The following is an 18,131-nucleotide window of genomic DNA, read 5'->3' as shown; positions in this document are numbered from 1 at the left end:
GCACTGAACTACATCCCAGCCCTTTTGATGTTGAGACAGGGTCTCTCTAAGTTTCTGAGGCTGGCTTTGAGCTTGGGATCCTCAGGTCTCAGCATTGTGAGTAGGTAGGATTACAGGTGTATGCCACCATACCTAGAAACTTTTGGGGGGGGGGGGGTGTTGGGGATGGAACCAGAGCCTGCCACACACTAAGAAAGTGTTCTATGACTAAGCCACACCTCCAGGTCCCCACACACAAAATTGGTGCCCTTTTCTGAATTCTAGAACATCTGACTTTGCCATAACAGTTGTCACTGGTGTGGATTCTCCACTGTGCTAACCACAAAACCAGGCACTTAAGAGCCATCCTTCTCTCCTCCCCATTTGACAGGCCTAGCAGAGGGGGGATAACAATGACAGCCCCCAAGGGCAGCCTCAGAGGGGCTCTGAGCTCAGGCTGGCCACCTCTGTAATGTTAGGGATCCAGCTTTCCTAGTACCTTGACCTGCCCATTGAACACCAGGTTCATTACAATATAGAAGGACTATTCATCCCCCCTGGGGAGGGGGGTGATTGAGAGTAAGAGGTAAGAAATTCACTCACAGACTCCTCCCACTGGCCCTGTGCAGCTAATGTGCTCATCTTACAAATCCAGAACTGAGACATGGGAGGCTTAAAGAATCTTGCTTGTTCCAAAACCTGGCCCTAGAGTTTACCCTGCCCTGCATCACAGTGTGGATATAAAAATAACCCATGCCAAGTGAATGGTGTGGGATGAATCTGAAGTTCATGCTAAAGCATGCAGCTTTTTCTTGCCACCTTTTTTGTTTTTTTGAGTCAAGGTCTCACTTTGTATTCCAGGCCGGCCTCAAACTCACAGTGATTCTCCTGCCTCAGCCTCCTGAGTGCTGGGATTATAGTAGTGTGCCACCACGCCCTGCCTTTCTTGCCCCCCTTTTGGAGGCAGGCAGGAGAAAGGGCACAGCTACAGTCTTCTTCCACATTCCCGCTGCCAGACGGACATCTGCTGACAAGCAGGCTACACCTTCTGTGTCAAAAGAGTGGGGCGGGGTATGTAGGTGCATTTGCATAAATAAACCCTGGAAGAATATGAAATTAATAAAGAGGTTTACCTAGGTGAGGTAGAAAATGTAGGGGAAGGTGCACAGTAGAGGTTAGACTCTTCACTGTGTACTTTTTTTAAATTTTGCACCATGGGGGCTGCGGATTTAGCTCAGTGGTTCCAGTGCCTGCTGCACAAGCGCAAGGTCCCAAGTTCGATCCCTGGTACCCCCCCCCCCAAAAATTTGCACCATGGTAATGTAAAAAACAAATTTTAAAATTATTTAAAAACAAAAACAAACTGCTCCTTGACATGTGTCCCCTTCTGTGTGTTCTCCCAAGGTCTTGCTGTGGCCAGCGCCCTGGTGGACATTTCTCAGCAGATGCCAATAGTGTACAAAGAAAAGTCAGGAGCAGTGAGAAACCGGAAGCAGCAGCCCCCTGCACAGCCTGGAACCTGCATTTGATGCTGGGGCCAGGGACTCTCCCATGCACATGGGGGCATGTGGCCCACCAGAGCCGTCTGCAGGGGATGGCACAGGCAGGGGCGCAATGGTGCCGTGTGGGGCAAAAAACTGGAAACCTTCGAAGCACCCAACTCATCTGCATGATCACAAACTTTCTTTGACAGTTTCTCCCATCCATGTCCAGCATCTAACCTTTTACTTTTGCATAGGAAATAATTTACCTTCAGGTCCAGGGGTGGTCCACTTGTTGGTGGAGGTCAGTGTAGAGCTAGAGAGAGAGTCAGGAGTGATGCCGCGGTTCGCATGTGGAAACTGTTCTTGGGACTGTCTCAACTGCAAAAATGGAAAGACGGGGTCACAAGTAGACCTTCATATTCTGTTCTTCAGTGTGGTCTTTTACAAACTACTCAGATGAATTAACTTGTTTTCACCTGAAGCCTGCTATCTTTTTTAAAGATGTGCCATATATGTTTGCACAGTTTCAGCAGATTATCTTTCTTCCAGGAAGTAGCTTTTTTCTAGTTGAGAATTAATAATGGTCTATCTCTTTTGAATCGTGTCAGACTAAGATAGAAGGGGGCTGAATTAAATGTCAAAGTCAGCAGTGTTACTTAGAATGTAAGTGGATGTAATAGGTGTTTTCAATAGCAACTTAATTTAGTTGTAATCCATTTGAAATTCTGTCCTGCTCTTTCTCTCATTCAAACACACACGCACATGCGCACGTGCACACACATATACACACACTAAGTGCCTAGACTTTAAATAGATCTAGCAATTGGAAAGTTAGTGAGCCTAAGTTTTTACATAATTGCATTCCTACATTCTTGTAAATTTTAAATAGCTACCATTGGCAGTCTGCTCTTTTTCTAAAATCTAATTTGCATCCAGGAAAGAATTTTCTCACCCCAAGGAACATTTGACCTAGCGGCAGGGACTGAGGAAAGCAGAAATGAACTGTGAACGTGCCTGTTTTTATTGTTCTCCAAAAGTACACTGTTGAGAAATTGTGGTCCCCATGTGTCACCTGCCCCTACCTGGTGTCAGTCTAGTCCTGATATTTGATTGGCCCTCTGGGCTCCCCCTGGCAGGTAACCACAGAGGAAAGGACTCATTCATGTCACATATCTCCTTTGAGCAGAATCAAGCATTGAGTGTGCTTGGGACATCTGGGTCAAAGACCGGCTTTGTGTTCTGTAGCCTGCTATGAACCTGGGTCCCATCCTCAGCTGGGGGTGGAGTAGACACCAGGAGGGGAACAGCCCCCTGCTGTCGAGCAGCACCTGCCCAGAGCCTGGAGAAGTACTCGGACTTGTCTCCCCCTTTTCCTGGGCAGGGCTTAGACCACCTGTCCTCCTCCCAAACTGCACTGATGACTGAGGAGGGCAGAGAACACAGATAAGGGTGAAAAGCACATGGGAAAATCGACAGGAGGGAATGTGCTGCCAAACAGAAGATGTCCAAATTTAAGGGGTAGATCAATGCCCTGCTCTCCTCCCACAGGGTACTGCCTGGATGTTGCATTTCCCCATTTATGGTGCTCTGTCTCTGGCATTATGCAGCAGCCTCCCATGATCTCTTGTGCTTCAAAACCTGCAATTCTCTGGCATTACCTGATTAGGATGGACCTTTGGACAGCAGTGCTCAAGTCTGAATTTGGAGAAATTAACACTCAAAAGAACAAAACCGTGGCATTTCACCTTTAAATGCAGTGCCTAGAGAGGAGGTCTTATCTCCAACCCAACACCAACCCCACTCCTGTGAAGAAGCTTCTGGAAAGATGTTTCCAAGGAAGTTGAACCATAAAACACTGATGCACAAAACACCTCTACTGTGAGACTTGCCTCTCAAAAGCTTCCTTTTCACATCACTCTTAAAGAGCAGACGGTTCTAGAAAAGACCCTGTCAGGAGCTCCCCCACCCCTACAGAACACGCCACCCACAGAGCGCCTGCAGCACCTGGCCACTCACCCTGTTATTGCCAGGAGGCCTCTTGGTAAAGAAGGAGGCCACAAGGCTTGTCCTCCCACAAGGAAGATCTTCCTTGTTCTAAGGACCAAATCTCCTTGGCCAAAGAAGTCTCTTCCCCATATTTGTTCATGCCTTGAAATAACATACACCATGACCCCCAGCCAGCTTGTTATGTCTTTTTCTTTTTTCTAATAGATGTTTATTTTTTAAAAGAAGGGAAAAAGCAAGTAAGGTTTCACTCTCCTCCAACTGTGGAGAAACAGCTGAATCCACCTGCTTCTCCTTTGCAGCCAATAGCAAACAGCTTCCTCCAGGCTGTGGGCAGAAGAAGGGTGCAAGGGGAGGAAGAGGAGCACAGCTGGAGCCAGTTACTGAGAGAGAATGCGTCATCATTGTCATTGGTAACTGTGTGTGTCGCAGGAGAGTCTGTACATAACATACTCGTGGAAACATTGACCTTGCACTTGTACATAATGATACAGTAGTGTGCAGAATGTTCAGACATTTGGAGTGTACATAAATCAGAAAAAGAGCATAATGTATTTTTATTAAATGTAACATCTGAGTTTGACTAATATGTTTGACCTAATATGTTTCTGTGTTATATACTGGGTATCCAAGTTCTGGAACATCCTGTCTCTACTCATAATGAAACCAAGAACCAGGCCAGCATGGCACTGATGTAGTTGGCTGCACCTGGTACCTGCTAGCTAGCTCCAAACAGGTCTGTCAGGACCTACCATGACTCGGGCAGTGAGGCTGTATTCCAGGCAGTGCTCAAGGCAGCTCTGGAAGCAGGAGTTTCTGTCACTGTTGTCGCTCAGCATGCTCCTTGACAACCTGGTAGCCCTCCAGACTCTAGGGCACAAGGGGTGACCAGTCCCATCAATGTGAAAGCTGTTTCTCTAGTCTTTAAATTCAAAGACTAATTTGTGAAAGTCAGACTCCCAAAACGGGTTCTCCAGGCTGCCGTTTGTTGTGGCTTTGACTAAATTTTTAATGACCATTTCTGAGCACCATAGTCTTTTATAATGAAAACTAGGGCGGGAAGGTGGAGGCTTGTTCATAAACAGCTCCATTTCCCAGGGAGCTTTCACAGCCCAGCCTGCTCTCCACTTCCAGTCCCTCCCTATGGTCTGGGGAGGTCCAGGGAGAGTCACCTGTAAAGATGAGAAAGCGGTGCAGAGCAGGCCACCCTTACTTCTCTGAGCTGACCTAGAGGAAGACCATCAGCAACAGGAAAATGCTGGAATATCTGTAAGATTCACTAGGAAGCAGAGGAGACGAGCACTCTGGATAGGAAAAGTCGTTTTCCCTTGCAGGGCCCATCTGGCTCCTTCAGAAAGTAGCAGATTGGGGGTGGGGAGGTGATTCACTTCCTCAGGAGGATGGTGTTGCTTTCATGACTATCCTTCATCCATTCCCTGAACTCAACTATTCGTTCAACAAATATTTACTGAACACTTACTAACCTAGGCTAATGCTAGGGCAATGACAGAGATGAAAAAGTAGCTCTTTAGAATTACAGAAAATTCTAAATGCCTCACACCCGTTACCCCAGGAGAGCTTTCCTTGGGTTGGTTTCTGAGACCGGGCCATCCTGAGGACAGAACCAGGAAAGCCTCCTGTCAACGGAGTGTGCTCTGGCTGCCCTCCCGCTCAGACACCCGCAATGTTTACCCTGTTGACCAAGCTCCTACCATGCAGCTCCTCCCATGGAGACTGAGCCCAGCCGCGTGAGCTCACCGACTGCCTGCAGGGGGCGCTCTGGAGAGCAGAGGGAAGATGGCACCTACCCTTCCAAAGGCAATAATGGAACCGACTCAGTAAATGAATCTGTGCACAAAACATTCTGAACACTAGTGAAGCCTGTTTCGTTGAACTAATTCTGGCTCTAGAAATGTTTTTGTTTTATAGTTATTTACGTTTTCGTTTTGTTTGGATTCAAGCTTAGTTTGTTAATATGTATAATTTAGCATCTATTGTACTCATGTAAATATGGAGTAAGTATTGTAAACTATTTCATTGCTGGGATTGTGGGTGTTATACATACATTTAGGACTGCAATTTTTTGGTATTTTTTGTATTGTAAAATAACAGCTAATTTAAGCAGGAACATGAGAATTAAGGGAGGTCTGTGCATTTTAAACACAAATGTGAAGCACCTGTATATAAACAAAAGTAAATACTATAATACAAACTTCCTTCTGAAATAAAAGTAGATCTGGTAAAAATGTGGCTTTTGTTCTGAGTGCTTAATTTTAATCTTGGTTTTGTTGCTTATATTTACATTTTGGTCATTAGAACCTTAAGAAAAGGAAAAAGATGTTTAAGATGTTACTAGTTTTCAGACTTCCTCCATGGAAGCACTTGGCAGTCAGGAAGGTGAGGGTGTAAAACTGCCCAGAGCCCTCTCCAGGGTGAAACTCGGCACTGGGCAGATGGTGGGTGGAAGTCCAGAAGTTCAGTTGTCCCACAGTAGCCTGTGTGCACCCACAGAGCAGCTCTGCCCTGGGAGGAGACAGGCTGTACTGGGCCTCACCACACTGCTTTCTGCAGTTGCCCCTCTTTCTCCATCTCCTCATAGGCTCCCCAGTGTCTCCAGGTTTTCCAAACTGCTAAATCTGGATCTAGCAGCAAATTGAAGTGTGATGCACCTGTAACCTAAACCTAGAACACTTGGCCTTGGCTTAGCGGCCAGGTGGTGGGCAGTGAGAAAACAGCAGGAGGAACACTGGAGGTCCCCGCCAAGCAATGGCAAAACGTCTGGGAAGGCTGTCATGTTGGGTAACTTGGAAAACAAATCACATGCCTGTTGAGTTTCAGCTTGAAGGGAAAAGCTGGAAAATTAACAGAATGTGGCATGTGTTGTTATTGCTGCTTTGGCCAAGGAATCACAAGAAAGTTGAGGTCTACAAAGAATCATCCAGTTTACAAGCAGAAGGTAAAGGGGAGGGGGAGTCCTACATCCAGGACCCTGCAGTGTAGAAAAAACCAACTGCTAGCCCCAAACAACAGGAGCTGCTGGTGAACAACCAAGAGCTGTGAGACTTAAACACAGTGACTGGCCCTTGTGGGAGACGGTGGTCTCACCACTGAGCCTGGTAACCTCAGGCCATCATGTGGAGGAAGCAAAGAATAAAGCCAATATGGAACTTTCCAGGAAGGAACCAAGAATGCAGTGCAGTCACTGCCTGCCTGGGAAACAACAAATACCGAAAGGATGTAGTAAGTTTGGCCTGGGATGTAGCTCAGGAGTACAGCACTTGCTTAGCATGTGCAAGGCCTTAGGTTCAATCCCCAGGACCACAAAGAAGAAAATTGTAAGTTTAAGAAACCATGAGTATAGCCATTAAAACAAACAAAATTCTAATGGTTGAGGAAGGCCACCCTCTGGCAAGAACAGTCATGAAAGAGGCGTCCAGAGGACAGAACCAGGCTTGGCAAGGACCTCCCCGCCTAGGGCAAGCCTGCAGGATTTGAAAGCCAGTGATTGCTGTGTACCAGCCACCATCCTGCCTGCACCAGAGGATTAATGGGAGTCCCTTGCCCCAACTCACCCCTGCCTCTTAGGGGGTGGGGAGGGTCAGTTGTTAATTCAGAGAATCACCTGGAGGTCTGGATGTGATGGAACTCATACTGTCCCCCTAGGAGAGGATGCCTGTGTTTCGGATTGGGGAGGAAGAGCAAAGTGGGTTTTGGTGACAAGGAGAGCAACTGTGCCAGGACTGGCTAGGTGCTCAGCACACCATTTCCTCCTTCTCAGCCCCCAGCTTCACCTACATTGCACACGAGTCTGGCATCTGGATGGAGACAGGTGACCAGTCCTTGTCAATGATGTGTCACAGCCTTGTCAGGGCTCTGAAGACTGTCTCCTCCGGCCATCAACCTTCTCTACTCATGTGGAAGATGGTATTGCAACAGAGTCAAAGAACCTGGGGCCCTGGGTGACTTTGTGGAAGAGAGTTATGGGAAATAGCTATCTTTTCTTTTTTTCCTCTCTCTTAAATTCTTTTATTGGTACATTTTAGGTATACAATACATTTACATTCATCATTGGAAATAGCTATCTTACCCTGCCTAAGTGAGTTAATTATCATTCCTCTAGATTTATTCATCTGGCCATTCAAGTTTTTTTCATGAGCACAACAGGGCCATGCATTGTGAAGGAACCAAAGATTTTGTAGGGAGCAAAACATAAAAATCTCTTATCCTTGACGAGTTTTCAGCCTAGTATCTACAATGATAAATAAAATGTCAGATAGTAGCTTCTATGAAGAGAGGTAAAAGTTGGGTTGCGGGTAGGAAGTACTGGGGGGATTACTATCGAACAGTGTGGCTGAGGAAGGCCATTTTGATGAGGTGGTGGCAGAGCATTCCAAACTGGAAGCAGCAGGTCCACAGGCCCTGAGGCAGCAGGTGGGGTGGCCCAAGGAAAGCAGGCTGAATAGCAGTGATAAAGTGAGGTTGGAGTGGGACATGTTGAGCAATGGTTCTCAGTGGACACAGGATTGCCTCCAGGGAACATCTGGGGACTAGGTGGCAATTTTGCCTATTGCACTGATCAGGGAGGTATGGCTGTGCTTTGGTGGATGGGCATGAAGGTAGACACCCTGTGATGTGAGACCTGCATGAGGAACCGACCTGCATGCCACCCAACTTTCAGGGGTCTTGCTGCTATTTGTGTAGATGAAAAAATTTGTTTCTAATTATTCTAGCATAGAATCTAACCATATTATAAACACAAAATATTTGAGCTGGTTTAACACACAATTTTTCAGAAATGCAACTACCATTTAAATGAAAGGCAGACTGAAGTTTGTTTTCTTAAGTTTTACCATAACCTGGTCATCATTTTGGAAAATTCTTTCACCAGCGGTAATGTTATTCCTGGTGTCTGAGTCTCCAACCCCATGGATCTGTGGGTCCCTTCTGAACAGACACCCTGTGGCTCTGCACATGACTGTGCAACATGCCTGGTAAGGATTTCCTTCTACCTGGTCTCCCCAGCACAAAAAAGGGACTTCACAGGGCCAGGGATTTAGGTCAGTGGCACCATGCCTGCCTTGCAAGTGCAAGGTCCTGAGTTTGACCCCTGGTACCGAAAAAATTTAAAAAAGAAAGGGACTTGACAGCTGACCCCAGAGACTGTATGGAGTGTGCTGAAAAGAGGTAGTCTACTGCCAGAGCCCATCTTTGCTTCTCATTTGCTTAATTCCTGTCCCTTAACACCTGTCTCTTGAGTTTGTGTATTTATTTGTAGTACTAGGGACTGAACCCAGAGCCTCACACATAGTAGGCAAGGGCTCTACCGCTGAGCTACATCCCAAGTCCTTAAAAAAAATTTTTGCCAGGCATGTTGGCACACACCTGCCAACACATCCCAGCACTTTGGAGGCTGAGCCAGGAGGATCGCTGACAGTTCAGGCCAACTTGAGCTATACAGGCCAGCCTGAACTACATACTGAGACCCTGTCTCAAAAAAAAACTTAATAAATAATAAATTTTTAAAAAATATTAATATAGGGTCTCACTAAGTGGAACTTTTATACTCCTGCCTTGGCCTCCTGAGTAGCTGGGATTACAGGTGTGCATCACCACACCTGGCTGTGTATTTTATTTACTTATGTGGTTACTCATTTTTCCCTCTGTAACATCAGCCTTGATCTGAAGGCTTATTTGGGTATGGAGTGACATGTCCCTGGCAGAGCAGCTTCTCAAGACCTCCTTCAGTCCGGTCCTTCACAGACTTCAGCCTAGCAATGTGGAACCACGTGCCTGCCTGTTTTCCTAGTGTGCCAAGACTCCCTGGAGAGCTGTTGTCCTGCTGGGTCCCTCTCTGGAAACCTTGCCCAGCCACTCTCCTCCCAGCCTTCGTGAGAGTTCACCGGCCAGTGTCTACCAGCTGGTTCTGTGAGCTTGGCCTGACTCACTTGGGGAGGTGGGCAATGTGCTGTTTCCACATCAGCTTTGTTCCCAGATGCTGGGCTGTCAGCCAGGGAGGCATTCATGAGCCATGAAGTTTCCAACAAAAATACATGGACATTTCCAGCCCAACACCTGCCTTTCTGTTTGCCCCAACCCCGGCCACCTGCCAGCTGGGGAATCCGCACTGGGTACAGGTAAAGAGACCCAGCCACAGGGTACAGTCCAGGGCCGGGTCTGCAATATCCCAGTGTGTACATGAGAGTCACAGCTGCCTGGCAGACACAGAGGCTGACACTCACATGTGTTTTGGGGGCACAGGTAGACTCGGCCTTGAGACAGTTGGCCAGACTTCATCACTGTGCATAACCAGGTCCTTTTAGGTAGAAGTAACAGAAACCAAACCCTAACAACCTTAGGCAACTCAGCTAGTTTCCTGGAGCTGCCGTAACCAATTAAACACAGTATTCTCACAGTTCTGGAGGCCAGAAATCTGACCCTGAGGTGTTGGCAAGGCCATGCTCCCTTCTGTCCTGGTGGATCTGGCATCCCCTGGCTGGCAGCTGCAATCTCTGCTGTCTTCACACAGCCCTGTCCTCTGGGTGTCTAGCTGGTGCCTCCCCGCCCCGGCCTCTCTCTGCATCACTCTTAAAAGAAGAAAGGTGATTGCATTCAGGACCCACTTGGATAATCCAGGTTAAGCACCTCTGTCCAGACCCGAATTCAGCCCTGTCTTTTGCCATGTAAGGTGATGCTCTCTCTTTGCCACTATAAATAGTAACACTGTAGGTTCCAGGGATCTGGATGCAGACATATCTTTGGGACCACCAGCAGCCATGGAACAGTCTCACCATTTCAAATTGGTTCTATTGACATCGTCTTCTCTTTGTTGGAAGGAATATGCCTGTGCTTTTCTATCCATAATTCTATTTTTATTTTAAATCATTATTACTTTTTTAAAAATATTTGCATTTAGGGAAGAAAATGTTCAAATGGGTAGGGGAACAAGGGAGGGGGAAAGGAGAAAAGAAAGAAGGGACAAGAAAAAAGTGAAAATAGAAGGAAAAAATGGAAACAAAGTTTTTGTATATAGGGAGGGGAGTGGGCCTGAGGGGAGGGGGAATGAGAAAAAAAGAAGAGGCAGGACATATCCTATACAGGTGCAAGTTCCCTGTGATGAGTGTTATTATGTATATCTAAAATGTATCAATAAATGTTTTGCTAAAAAAAAGAAAAATAATAAAAAATTAAAATATCCACATTTTGCTTTTATCTGAGTTGAAAACGGAGCAAAGCCAAACATTCTTTCACATAAGAAAATGACTATTAGCAGACTTAATCCTTCATTTGAGCCAGCAGCCACCATGTGACTCTGGGGAGCAGAGCAGAGTGATGCTTTCACTAGCCTGCACCCCCAACACAGCCCCTGCTCCCCAACCCACATAGAGTTGTCCACTCTTGTGCATGAGGAGGTGATGGAGAATATTCAATTTCTATGAAGTGAGACTGGCTAGACTCAGCCTCACTATGCTAACATGTTTGTTAGATAAGTGGTGCGAGGGATTGAACCTAAGGCCTTGCTCCTGCTAGGCAAGCATTCTACCACTGAGCTACATCCTAGCCCTTTTCGTTTTGAGACAAGGTCTTGAAACAGACTGGCCTTGGACTTGTGATCCTCCCATCCTAGCCTCCTGAGCAGCTAGGATTACTGGCATGTGTCACCATGCTTGCCCCAACACCTTCTTTTTCTTTGGAAATTTGTTGCTCCCATTCCAGGTGACTATGGTGAGCCAGGCCACAGGAAGAGGAGGCCAGTAACCCATGCTGGACCCAACAGGGCCCATGAATGCTGGGAAAGAGAGATGTGGCTCTCTGTTGGGACTGCTAAAAGGAGAGGCATTGGTAGCATCTTCCCTACCCCTTAGTGAGGGCCTGCCTTACTTCAGAAGGAAGCTGCTGGGAAAACTAGCAAGGATGACATCATTGGAATCTTTGGAGACAGCTGTGCTTGAAGCCTGGGCTGCTCGGGTGTATGCTCAAGCCAGTTTGATTTGTTACAACCAGGCAAATCTTGACTGAAGCTAGGAGCTGAGTGACAGCAGTAGCAAGCAGTGTTTGTGGGTTTGGTGTGAGTTATGTACACACTGTCTCAGAGCTGGTGGCCCCCGTTCCTGTCAGGACAGCCCAGGCCCAAGTCCTGGTGGTCTGTAGCTAATCTCTGTCTCTTAGATCAGGTTCTCCAGAAACTGTAGGTGAAGGGGGCAGGATGGGCAAGGATGGAGATGAGCTGGGGGATGGAATCAGCTGGCGTGCAGCCTATCAGTCTCCACTGGCTCTGGAGCCAGAACAGCAAACAGGACCATGCCACCCTGTCTTAATTCCTTTTCTCTCATTGCTGAGACAAAATACCCAACACCCAAAGTTAAAGGGGAAAGGTTTATTTAGCTCACAATTTGTAGAGGTTTCAGTCTATAATCAGCTGGCTGCAAGGCAGGGTGGCATGGCAGAAAGTCATCACAGAGAAGAAACAGTTCATGGAGGGTAGAAGGCAGCAAAGCAAGCAAACAAGGGACAAAACAAGCCTCTATCTCTTATGTTGTATCTAGGCTACTGGGATTAGGGTGGTGCCAAACCAGTCAGTGAACTGATTTAATAGTCATACACCCTTAATCCCAGCACCCATAAACCTAGCATTGCACCATAAATCAATCATACACTCTAGATTCAGCCACCTCTGAAAAAGCCTCACCTATGACTGCATGAGGCTGTGGGGGTACATCTAGACAATAGCCATAACATACCCTGAGACAGGCAGGCCAAGCCCGTACACCCCTGCCTGCCTCAGTCAGTCCTGGGCTGCAGTCACCTTGGCAGCAGACTGGACACCACCAGGTATTTCCAGGAAGTGATTCTTTAGAGAAGGGCACAGCTCTGAGCTGTCAGGAGTTTCCACACTGTCTAGGAAGAAGCAAGCAGGCAGAAGCTTAGTGCCTAGATCCCAGCTTTCTACCCTCTTCTCCCCAAACTCTCTCACACTGCTGCTAGTTACTTTTGTTGTTTGTTTATATTTATTCCAGTGCTGGAGATAGAAACCAGGGCCTCATGCATGCTAGGCAAATTCTCTACCATTGAGTTATACCTTCAGCCCCAGAATGGCAATTTAACATTGCCCAGGGCACTCACTGGATCACACTGGCTAGTGTGCATTCCATGGCCTGGGAAATGTAGTTTCTTTATTTGAAAACTAGCAAGAAGGAAGAAGCAAAAACAAAGAAAATCACTACCACTAGGATTTGAGAGTTGATTCATTTTAGTGTCTGTAAGGGAGGAAACAGAACCCGGAGAGGTTCTGGGACCATCTGAGCTCACATAGGACAGCAGAGCACACCATGTGCAGCACATCCTGATCTTCCAGCTCCCAGGACTCAGATGACATAAGAACAAGGTCAGCTTCAGTGCACAATCGTTTATTGAGTTTGGTGTGCCATTCCCAGTGTTGAGGATAAACTGTGGGGAAAACGGGCCAGTAGCCAATTCAAGATAGGGCAGAACAGGGAGTGGATTCTCACTCATCCAGGTGGTATCCATCCAGCACCACATCATGGAAAGGAAGCACTGTGCCACATTAGCCCTGTGGCAAAGGTGGATCCAAAGGGGGTAACACCTAGTTGTGAGGGTGCCCTGAAAGGCTGTGGTAGCTGCTATGGTAGTCCTGCCTATAAGTCCATTCCGATGCATTCCTTAGGGTGTTATATGCTTGGGGGTCAGATATGGTTTCCTAGAGTCCTAGGAATCCAGATGGTCTCTCAGATCTGCAGCACCGGTGACATCTCAGCTACAAAGCCCACCCTCTCTTGTCCTACCCTGTGGGAGACTCCAACTGTCTCATGTCTATAAAGAAAGGGATTTAGCCAGGGATTTAGCTCAGTGGTTCCATTGCCTGCCCGTCAAGCGCAAGGCCCCGAGTTTGATCCCCAGTGCCAAAAAAGAAAGAAAGAGAGAAAGAGAGAGAGAGAGAGAGAGAGAAAGAATGAAAGAAAGAAAGAAAGAAAGAAAGAAAGAAAGAAAGAAAGAGAAGAAAGAAAAAAAAAAGAGACTTGCAATCAAAATCTCTACTGAATTGGAAACCAGAGGCTTTGCGGCCTGGCCCCCAGGGTCCAATCCTTGCTCCAAAGGACAGGCATACAGGTGGACAAACCTACAAAGGGCCGTAGAGAGGGTGAACCACCCTCTTTACAGTGGGTGATGCAGGCAGCTGGCTGTGCTGACTGAGGTCTGCCATCCTATCACAGCAGGGCCTGGAGAGCCAGGACAGGGAGTATGGACAGTAGGGAGCTTCCCTCCAGGGGCCCACCTGCAGAGGACACCTGGGGTGGGAGCAGAGTGAGGACTTGAGGCACCAGCCTGACAATGTCTGTGCCCCCCTTCCCAGTGCCTCCATCTTGCCACCTTGGCATGGGAAGCTGTGGGAGGAAAGAGCACGAGCTGCTAGTTCACCACCTCCTCCCTGCACCTACCTGCAGGAGGTTGTGTCCAGGGTCCCAGTGAGAGTCCAACTGGACTTGCAGGATTCCAGACCACCGGCTCCCAAAAGCTTGTATGGCACCATCTATGGAGTAAGAGCCCGCAGGGAACCTGGCTGGAAAACCCTTCCACAGGGCCCAGCTCCCTTTGAACAAATTGAGGTCCCTGGTATCTGCAAGGAATGGCTTCTGGGACAGGAAATGCATGTCCAGCCATAACAAAACAAGGACCACTGCACCAAGAGTAACTCACAAATTGTACAGTCTTTTTTTTTTTTTTTTTGTCTTTTGTGGTTCTTTGAGACAGGGTCTCACAATGTAGTTCAGGCTGGCCTTGAACTCACTATGTAGCCCAGGTTGGCCTCAAACTCATAGCAATCACACCCTGCTTACAAATGGTACAGTCTTGCAGCCTCATGGGGGAGAGCAACAATTATATTCCCACAAATGAACACAAAAAGGCTTAGAGGAGTTTACTCTCATTAAGTGGCAGAGTCGTGCTTCCAACTCAGGCCTCCTAACTTCCAGACTATAAAACCATTAGGAACGCAAGGGATGACATCACTAGTGGGGGCACCTGAAAGAGCATCGTGGAGGGAGAAGAGGCTCAGAAGTGCCAGAAGTAGGAGTCTCACCTTGAGGACCCCAATTCCAGGTCCTCGAAAACCTGTTTTAACTTGCTCCCTCCCACCAGTCTTGGCACCTCCAGGGGTCTGTGTCCTGGGCAAAGATTCTCCCAGGGGTAAGGTGACAAAAGGGGTTGGAGAGGGCCAGGGATTTAGCTCAGTGGTAGCCTCCCTTCCTCGAAAGCTCAAGATTATGAGTTCGATCCCAGGGAACAAAAAAAAGGTGGGGGGCAAGGGGGTTGGAGAGAGAAAGGGTGCCTGCGTGGCTGTCGCAAAGAACCTCAGTTGTCTTCCTTTTAAATGGCTCCCGCCGCCAGGACTTGGGAAGGGGCAGTAAGCACTGTCCTCCCCCCTCACCCAAGCACTGGTTCTTTGTAAAGAGACCCCGGAAGGCTTCGCATTCTTCCCGCCGGTTTCCGCTGGCTCTGCAGTCGCACCAGGGCTCCACGCGCGCGCTCGAGTTGTCCAAGTAGTTGGGGGTGATGGCTGTGCCTGCGGTGACACCGAGGGCCCGGTCATCAGCCCACTGTAGGGCGGAGGCATCCCCCGGAGAGGCTCTGCTCGCCCCTTGATCTTCATCATGCGTACCCATTAGGCCTGCGTAGGCGCGGAGGCAGCGGGGTCCCCGGTCGCGCAGGCAGCCGTCGGGGGCGCTGGGGACCTGCAGGCAGGAAGCCTGGAAGACCAGGAGGCGGGGCCTGCGCGGGCGGTGGGGAGTAGGGGTGGTCAGTGAGTGAGCGGCGGCCGCCCCCCCCCCATCCCTCCGCGCACCTGCAGACCCGGCTCTGCGCACAGGCGTCCAAGGTCTCCAGGCAAGAGGGCCGCACTGCACCCGGCCCGTAGAAGGCACAGGCGGGCACGAAGGTCTGGCGCCGGCGCTCGGCGCACGCGGGGCTCGCGCAAGGGCAGAAGAGCAGCGCGTGGGTGAGCGCTGGCGCCCCACGGGAGAAGAAGCGGCGCAGGGCCCGGTGACAGCGGGCGCGATGACAGCTCCGGGGCGCTGCCTGGCCCAGGCACCGCGCCACGTACTCAGTGCGCAGCCGCTGGCACCGCGCGTCCGCCGTGCAAGCCTCGGCCGCGTCCACGCAGCGGTTCCCTCCGGCTACGCTCACAGACCCTGGCGGGGGGAGGGGGGGTGATGGTGCAGGCTGCAGTTGTCCGCTCACCTTACTAGTTTCACCCCGTTCATGCCCTCGGAAGTTGAGGGACACTCAAAACCTAAGGCGAGAACAGTGTGGCCCAAAGGCCTGGCCTAATGGCGCTGGCCTGACCACGTTCGCGAGAATGGACAGCGGTAGGTTGTGGGGGGTCCCTGCACCATGTCGGGAATGGAAGGGGCGCCTGAAAAGGCTTCCCACCCTCCCGGGGCACAGCCACCATCCCCAAAACTGTCCCACACCACTAAAGGAGGTGCACGCCCCCCCCCCCCAAGTTCCACCTGACGGAAAAACACTGAGGCTTAGTGGCAACTTAATGAAGACTTATGGACCGTGGACACCTCATATCCTCTCTTCTGGCTACATTGGGGCGCCTGACCTCTCCTCCACTCTTCCTCCTCATGGAGCCACTTTGGGTGGTCTGTAGCTTTCTGGTTCTCCCTCCTTTCTGGCCTGTGTGGTCAGGGTCTGACTCAGCCTTTCCCATCTGGTCTCTGGCTTTCCAGGCCCTCCAGTCTTCATCAGCCAAGGAGAGGTTTCCTGTTGGCTTGGCCGTGGGATGTGGACTGAGAGAAGCCCAGGTGGCAGCCATAGGACTTAGTCCTGAACACAGGACCTCAGGGTGCATCCTGCGTTTCAATGGAGTAGGCCAGAGATAAATGACACCCCGCGTGGGGCCAGAGGGGGCACCTGGCATGGTAGAGTCATATCGGAGGTCTTGTGGCAGATGAGCTGAGCCCTGAGGTGCCGCTTGTCACACCTAAATCCAGCCAAGCTGGAGTACCCAGGAGGACTTGGCAGCCCCTTCCTAGGACTTGGGTCACCAACACCAGGCTAAGCCTTTCTGGCACCCCAGTCTGAGGGAAAGGGCCCAGCGTGCCCATCTGTGTGGGTGTGGGGGTCTCCTGCCTCAGGCTGGAAGAGGGTCCCCCTCTGGCATTTGCCATCTCTTTTTTCTGGGCTGTGGGTTGGATGGTGGGGATCGTGGTTCTTGCTGTGGCTTCAGTGCCTTCAGGTCTGCAGGAAGGACAAATATGCTGAGGACTTGGAAACAGGTATGGGAGTGGAGGGGGTTGAGGGGAGAGGGGCTGGGCCTCCCCTCCTTTCCCTCCTACTCCACTGACCTTTCTCTTCCTCTCTCCCCCACATGGAGGAAGGCCCCAAGGCTCAGAGAGCAGGCGCACTCTGACCTTCCCACCTAACCTTGCCTGGCACAACCCCAGGCCTCAGCGATCACAGCAGCACCCGTGTCACCTAAAGTCTTGGACCCACCTGCTCCTTTGCTCCCAAACCTCCTCTCCATTCTCAAAACAGTGCATCCTAGCTCCAAGATCTATACTTTAAACCTTTACCAGATTCCCCATGGAATCTCTCTGCCCCTCCTCCTGATATCCCAGGTGAAGGAGGGCATCCCTGAAGGTGGAACAGCAGGTGCAGGCCCCTGAGACAATGCTGCAGTGAGGTCCAGACTAGGAGTGGAGTGCGGGGTTGCGGAGAGATAAGATGGCTGGGGGAGGGGTGAGCACAGGAAAAGAAAGTTCCGGGGGCAGAGATACCAGGCTGGACTTGGGAGAGGGGTAGCTCAGCTGGGTTACAAGGCCCTGAGTCCCAGGCTCCTAAGCACAGGCGCCCCCGCAGGCGCCCCCCCCTGCATCCCGATGTTCCTGGAATCGCCCTCTGGTTTTCCCGTCCTGTCAGGGAGGAGCTGCGGAGAGACCAGGGTGGGATCTTGGGGAGGAAATAGGCACTCACCCAGTAGTAGCAGCAGCAGCAGCGCGGCCCTCAAGCAGCCTGCCATGCCCGACTGTGACCCGCTGTGGACAAGGACCACTGAGGCAGAGGCCCTGTAGGCAGGTATCCCCTTCCCGGCGCCTCCAGAGCAGGAGCGCGGGAGACGCCCAGGTGTCTGCGCTGACTCTCAGCTCCCGCCAGAGGAGCCTGTGCGCCGGTTATGACACCCCGCCCTCTCCACTTTGCCCGAACCCCTGGCTTCATCTTCAGCGGACCTGGGGCGTGACGGCCAGCACTTAGTGTACCTAGAGGGACCTGAGAGCCCTTACACACCCAGCAATGTCCACACAGAAACTCAAGGATGCTGTCTCTCCCACAAATATTGTAACTTTAGGAAACCACAATTTTCCTTTCTTAATAATTTTACAGTTAACCTTTCGTTAATTAATTTTACACTTTTATAAGAGTTTGCAAACATATTAGTGTTTTCCTCTCGCCCTTTACCCAGCCTGCCCCAGTGCTAACATCTTGCGTAAATCACAGTGCAATTATTAAAACTAGGAAATTAACACTGGTACAATGCTGTTAACTAAACCATAGACTGTTGGGAGCAACGCTACATAATTCTAGGGAAAAATCATTTGAGTAGGCCTAGTTCTCCTGCCTACAGGCCAGGTATGGCATTCTGAG

General features: G+C 49.8%; 2 protein-coding genes across 4 annotated transcripts in view; one reads left to right on the top strand and one right to left on the bottom strand.

Moving 5' to 3' along the window:
• Atrn (attractin) overlaps positions 1-5,717 on the top strand; it is a 195,146-nt gene extending 189,429 nt beyond the window's left edge. For 2 of the 3 annotated variants that reach the window (XM_004840725.4, XM_087188714.1), the window contains one exon: positions 1,384-5,717. In XM_004840725.4, the coding sequence (XP_004840782.2) occupies positions 1,384-1,508 (125 nt within the window). In that variant the 3' untranslated portion in view covers positions 1,509-5,717. The remainder of the gene's footprint in view (positions 1-1,383) is intronic. The other variant, XM_021254994.2, reaches the window with a different exon arrangement.
• A 7,138-nt stretch (positions 5,718-12,855) lies between these two features.
• On the bottom strand, positions 12,856-17,508 carry Gfra4 (GDNF family receptor alpha 4). Its single transcript, XM_087188580.1, has 6 exons — positions 17,463-17,508; positions 15,325-15,670; positions 15,142-15,251; positions 14,911-15,045; positions 13,922-14,013; positions 12,856-13,771 (listed from the first exon to the last, which is right to left on the bottom strand). Exons 1-6 carry the CDS (start codon positions 17,506-17,508, stop codon positions 13,691-13,693), a joined length of 810 nt encoding a protein of 269 aa, XP_087044706.1. The 3' UTR covers positions 12,856-13,690.
• Positions 17,509-18,131: the final 623 nt, after the last annotated feature.

This window comes from Heterocephalus glaber, unplaced genomic scaffold, assembly GCF_053883595.1.
Source record: "Heterocephalus glaber isolate CG9 unplaced genomic scaffold, H.glaber_assembly_v1.0 deba00001532, whole genome shotgun sequence".
In the NCBI taxonomy this organism is placed as follows: domain Eukaryota; kingdom Metazoa; phylum Chordata; class Mammalia; order Rodentia; family Bathyergidae; genus Heterocephalus; species Heterocephalus glaber.
This window is presented reverse-complemented; position numbering and strand designations above follow the sequence as displayed.